At 41.8% G+C, this 5,642-nt stretch overlaps 1 protein-coding gene across 1 annotated transcript; it reads left to right on the forward strand.

Moving 5' to 3' along the window:
- The first annotated feature begins 211 nt into the window (after positions 1-211).
- NDUFS6 (NADH:ubiquinone oxidoreductase subunit S6) lies at positions 212-5,061 on the forward strand. Its single transcript, XM_044442953.1, has 4 exons — positions 212-368; positions 3,035-3,088; positions 4,348-4,470; positions 4,921-5,061. Exons 1-4 carry the CDS (start codon positions 231-233, stop codon positions 4,987-4,989), a joined length of 384 nt encoding a protein of 127 aa, XP_044298888.1. The 5' UTR covers positions 212-230; the 3' UTR covers positions 4,990-5,061.
- The last annotated feature ends 581 nt before the right edge of the window (positions 5,062-5,642 follow it).

A 5,642-nucleotide genomic window follows, 5' to 3' on the forward strand; every position in this document is an offset into this window, starting at 1 on the left:
GGAGAGAAACGGAGCGCGCCTGCAGACTCACTTTGCCCCGCGGCGGGCCAAAGGACGCCCGCGGCAGCGCAAGGCGGGCACGGGATCTCCTCCGACGCGCTCTCCGGCGTCGCGGCGTCGCGCCTCTCCTGACGTCACGCGTCGGGGTGGGGTTTGGGTGCCGCTCGAGCGTGCGCGCGTGCGCGGAGGCGCCCCGTGCGTGCGCGGGCGGCGCTGGGGCAGCGTCCGACATGGCGGCGGCCGCGCTACCCTTGCGGAGGGCCTTCCGGGCAGGCCTGGCCGTGGCGAGGGGCGGCGGGCCCGCGCTGGGGAGGCGCTACGGCGTGGTGACGTCCCCGACGGGCGAGAAGGTGACGCACACGGGGCAGGTGAGCCCGGCCGGCAGCGCGCTTCCCGGGCTGCTGCGGCCCTTGGTCCGCTCCCCAGGCTGGCTCTGTCTGTAGGGCTGCTCGCGTGTGACCTCCGTTATTATTCAAAATAATAATGTTAAGAATGTTGCACTGCACGTATATCCCCCCTGAAGCGGCTTATCAGCGCCTCCGCTCCGTTTGTTCTCACAAGAACAACAACCCCGCGAGGTAGACCAGGCAGAAGGCCTGTGACTGGAACAAAGCCGACGAGGGAGTTTTCCTGGGTGAAGCAGGAGTCGGATCTCGACCTCCCGGCTGGAGTCCCGGTCCCACACTCTCAGTGCCACACCCGCGTTCGATTTTATCTACTGGTTTTGCCGCATTTATACCTATTTTTTTTCTGTCAGGGCATTCAGCGTGGCTTAAATATAAAGAGGCCGGACCTAAGCAGCAGAAGGGGCTCAGGCTATGGGTGGTGTCTGCAACAGAAGTTGCTGTTAATGCTGGTGTAGGCTTTCTTTTGTGGATTTGGATAAAATTGGCATGGTGCTTTAAAAAGGAGATTTTTTTTATAACTGGCATAAACAAGGCAGTGTTAAATACTTGCAAGCTTCACTTTATGCAGTGGTAAAATTGTGCATATCCTTGAGTAACCACAGTGGGATTTTAAACAGTATTACTTTGGTTTGTGTGCTTTATCCTTTGTCTTTTATCAGTATATGCCAGTGTGCCACTTCTGAGTTTGCAGAACTTCCAGCATGGCTAGCATAGGAAAAAGAAGTTCAAGATATGTTCCCAGTGTTTAAAAGAAAAGGGATTGCTGCAAGTGGAAACTGTTGCATCCTAAAAACAGGTAGATTTGATGACAAAGGGTCATGTTTGGTGCAAGGCAAGTCTCGTATCGGAAGGCATCCTACATATGGGGTACTGTCGAGGGAGAAACCATGTGGCGTGCATAGATTGTTGGTTTGGGACTTGAGAATAATTAGGTTCCATTCTCCATTCAGCTATGAGACTCACTGGGTAGCTTTGGCCCTACTTCATAGAACTGTGAAGAGAGAGGGACTTAGTTAAACTACCTTGGGTTCCTTGCAGGAGAAAAAAAGGCTAGTTAACTTATGAATTAAGGAGGAGTTGAAAGAAGTTGATTGCTTATGAAATCAGCATGACCATCCTACTGAATTCAGTAACTGTGTTTTGGAGTAGGCTGTGAGTAGAGTGACTTACCTGACATGAAACCATGCTTTTTAGTTTGCTTTTACTATATTTTAAAATATGAAGGCTGTAAAATGGAAGTAACTGAATTACTACATTCAAACATTTCCTTTGTCTTCTCCTCATTCTCCCTAGGAAACATTTGGATGTGATAATTAGTGATAATTTAGTTCACTCCATTTTTCAGAGGAAATACTGAAAAGGCAGGGAAGAAATGTTACTAAATAGTTTCCTTATTTTGGAAGGTGAAACTGTATTAATTGGTCACAGGGATCTCCACTTCAGTGTCTGTTTTTTTATAGAGAATGAGCCTATTCTGTTTCAGTATGATGTTAGGACTTGATGTTGCTTTTAGCCATAAACCTATAATGTTCCTTTTTGTGGTTTCAACTTTACATGTTTTGGCTATCTGTTAAAGTGCAAAACATAGATACATCTGGTTTTTTGGTAACTGTTTTCTGAATTGCAGCAAAAACAATGTTTGCTTGTTTAGTCTGCAGATAGACTGATTATTGTTTTATCTGATAGGCTGCAACATCATATGTGTCAAATTCTTGTTTGTCCCCCCCACCCTTTTTGCTTTCTAATCTTTGATCTTAAATTACAAAAGTCAGTGAAAAAATTTCCAATCTGTATAGAGCACAATAAAGCAAGATAGTGACCCCCAGCCCAATCTTGATATTTGTTAATCCAAAATGCAACAAAATCATTTTCTTTATCATGTTCTCTGCATTTGCTTCCTATGATTTCCCAAGAGGCATGCTAATTTTAACATAACTGCAATGTGCCATATTTTAAATACGAATAAGAAAATAAAGGAATATTTCCCAATAACTTGAAATTCAAATCTTTGCTGCAATTAAGTGGGCTAACTACTGGTTTGAAATCTATCTTTATCACTTCATCTTCTAGGTAGCATAATAAAAGCACTGTAAGACAGTAGACATGTTGTGAGTGAAGCTGGCTAGAGCCAGGAGTCAGAGTAGATGGCCTGGGAGGCCCCTTCTGACTTGCTCTGTTTCTGTTTCTATAACCTACTAAGGGATCTCCTGTTCATTACTCAATCAGTCTTCACTATCTTTTATTAACTGGACAAATCTAAAGGTATGAGAAATGCTAGCAGGCAAGGTAGAATACCCACAGAAGTATCTTTTCAAAGAAGATATAAGTGACATAAAAACTAGTTAAAATTTTAGGTTGTAACTCAAACAAAACAGTCAAACTGGAATATTTGTCTAAATCTAGTGCCATTCATGCTGTAGAATGTGGTGGCCTAAAACTCTTTCCCATTTATTGTAGGATATATTTCATGCCAGTTCTCTTGAACTGTGTAGCTTCAGAATATCTGGAAATGTGTGTAAACTTGCTGGCCTGTTCTTTGCCAGTTTTTTCTTCAACCCCTACTCCAAACTCAATCAGAATCAAAATTTTTTCCTTTTGTGATTGATATATCCCTACTTTTATTTCAGGTTTATGAGGAGAATGACTACAGGCGGGTTCGATTTGTTGGGCGACAGAAAGAGGTAAAATTGATATCTGGAAGTGCTGATATCTGGTGGGGAACTGCAGAGGGAGTGGGTGAGATTGGGCTGAGGTAGCTACCACTGTAACAGTCTACAGAATTGACAAAAACAATTAAATTTTAAAGTATAGTTTGTATTATGTAGCCTGCAGGCCTGCTGTGTAGCTTGTAGCTCTTTGGACTCTCTTCCTGTTAGGATAATAGCAATTTACAATACCATACCATAGCACATCAATAAGAACAAAGAGGAAAAACGTATAGTACAAATAGAATCATACCAATCTAAACAATTAGGAATTTATGTAATACCGAACACAAAAGGTGCACCTCCACACTGGAACCTTTGGCTACGTGATAAATATTTATTCCTATCACACTCCTACTTTTCTTCTTTGTTGCTTCCCCTCTCTTAGGCAGACCGCTTCCCCATCCAAAATCGAATTGAATCATATGAAGGTGTAATACCCTTCCCCTTTATTAATACGTATTCAGTGAACAACCCCTGAATGTCATTCAAATTATTCTTATTTGTCGGCCTTTTTTACCTGAATACTACAGCTACACATTAACTTGTCATTAACAGCTATTTTCTGAATTTCCTTACACTATTCACTTAGTTGGACATCACGATTTTCCATCCAGTTCTTTACTATTACTAATCTTATGGCTGTTAATAAATTTATTAGCTCTTTACTATTCCACTTCCTTTTCCTTTGATGCAGTAAAGACAATCATGCAATTCCAGGGTCTGCTCCAATATCTAAATTTATTATTTTGCTAATTTCCTTGAAAATGCTTTCCAAAATCTCATTTTCACATTCCCACCACATAATGGAAGTAAGTACCTACTTTGTGCCCTTGTCTCCAACACACAGGATAATGACACATGCTTATAGTCATTTCCTCGGTGGAAAGAGTCTTCTCTAAAACATATGAAGCTGTATTTTGCTTTCTCCCTGTGCCCTAATTCCTTAATCTCAGGGTGCAGTGGGGTCCCTGCCCTTTCCACTTGCCCCAGTGCTGTCACTGTGCAATATCTGTTGTGGGTGGAAGGGGACAGCACTGGGGAGTGAGAAGATAAAGGCCTTCGAAATCTAAGGAGAGCTACTTGCATCCCATAGATACCGGCCCAGTCAATTAGTTCTGCCTGTTTTCACTGCAGGGTCTTGTGGTAGCTGAAGCAGTAAAACCACTGCAGCTGAAGCAAATGTACATCTTGGGCCATTGGGCACTGAACAATTTTCTGTTACGCCTTTATAGGTGAACGAGAACTTTGCAATTGATTTAATTGCTGAGCAGCAAGTGAATGAAGTGGAAAGTCGAGTCATTTTCTGTGACGGCGGTGGTGGAGCTCTGGGACACCCCAAAGTGTATATAAACTTGGTAATGTAACTGAAATGTTTCTGTGTGGTCCTTTATTGGGCTTCATATCCTATTTGCGGGGGGGGGGAGGGGCATAACATGCCCAACTGAGCTACCCAGTGCAGCCTACTTGGGGTTTATTAAAAATTTGCTGCCTGCTACAGAACTGCAAAAGTAGAGATTGTCAAGCACCTGGGAGATCAAATATACCACTGGGTTGCAGGTGTGCAGACTTGGAAATGGGTGGTTTTAATGACACGTGTACTTGTTAAGGATAGTCTTTCCTCTTCCTTTGTTGGACAGCAGTTCGTTATTACTGTATCGACCAACCTTCTGTCTTGTAAAACTTTATTCTCATTGTTTTGCATTCGGTATTGCTTGTTAGATGAACGGAAAAGTCCTTATATTATTTTATATTTACAGAAGTAAGATAAAATTTTACTTCATTTGCCCCTTTCATTTCATTTCCAGGACAAAGATACGAAAACGGGAACATGTGGTTACTGTGGTCTTCAGTATAAGCAGAAGCATCATCACTGAAATTGTCTCATCATGTCCTTCAGAGCTGTTAGCCTTTTTGTGTTATATTATTAAAATATATTTAAAAGATGATTATGAGTGATGTCTTTTTTTTACTTGTCTTAATGCTGCAGTGTGCTTGGTTCTTGTCAGATTTTTACACTTGAGGATGAAAAAATGCAAAATTAGAACAACAGAACTGAAACTGAAAGGGACCTAATTATGTAGGTCCATTTCATGTCCAGACATTGGCCTCATTTGAATTTAACACTGAACTCTGGTGAATGAGCCTCAGACTTCCACTCTTCTGCTCCTATCTGTGTGAAGATAACAAGCTTAATTTTAATTGTACTTTAGTCTTACTACTGAACCCTAAGTCGTAAATGTGACTCATTGAAAATTTCAAAGGAGTAGCAGCTACAGCACTTTGTTGCAGAAAAACAACAAGTGTAAGGATGAATAAATGTATTCATACAAGTGTTTGCATAGGTACTGTCCACATCAGATGTATAATTTTACTGAAATAAGCCAACTTCAAGCCACGGTTTATTAAACAGGCTTGCAATAAGCTGTAGTTAAGCTCAACTATGTTTTAGGGTGGGTCTCCTGGGCAACATAGGATTGTCCATCAGTACAATTTTTTTTGATAAGTTGTTTTACATTTGAATTTTGGA

Source organism: Varanus komodoensis, unplaced genomic scaffold (genome assembly GCF_004798865.1).
Source record: "Varanus komodoensis strain SLA01 unplaced genomic scaffold, ASM479886v1 scaffold40, whole genome shotgun sequence".
NCBI classification, from domain to species: domain Eukaryota; kingdom Metazoa; phylum Chordata; class Lepidosauria; order Squamata; family Varanidae; genus Varanus; species Varanus komodoensis.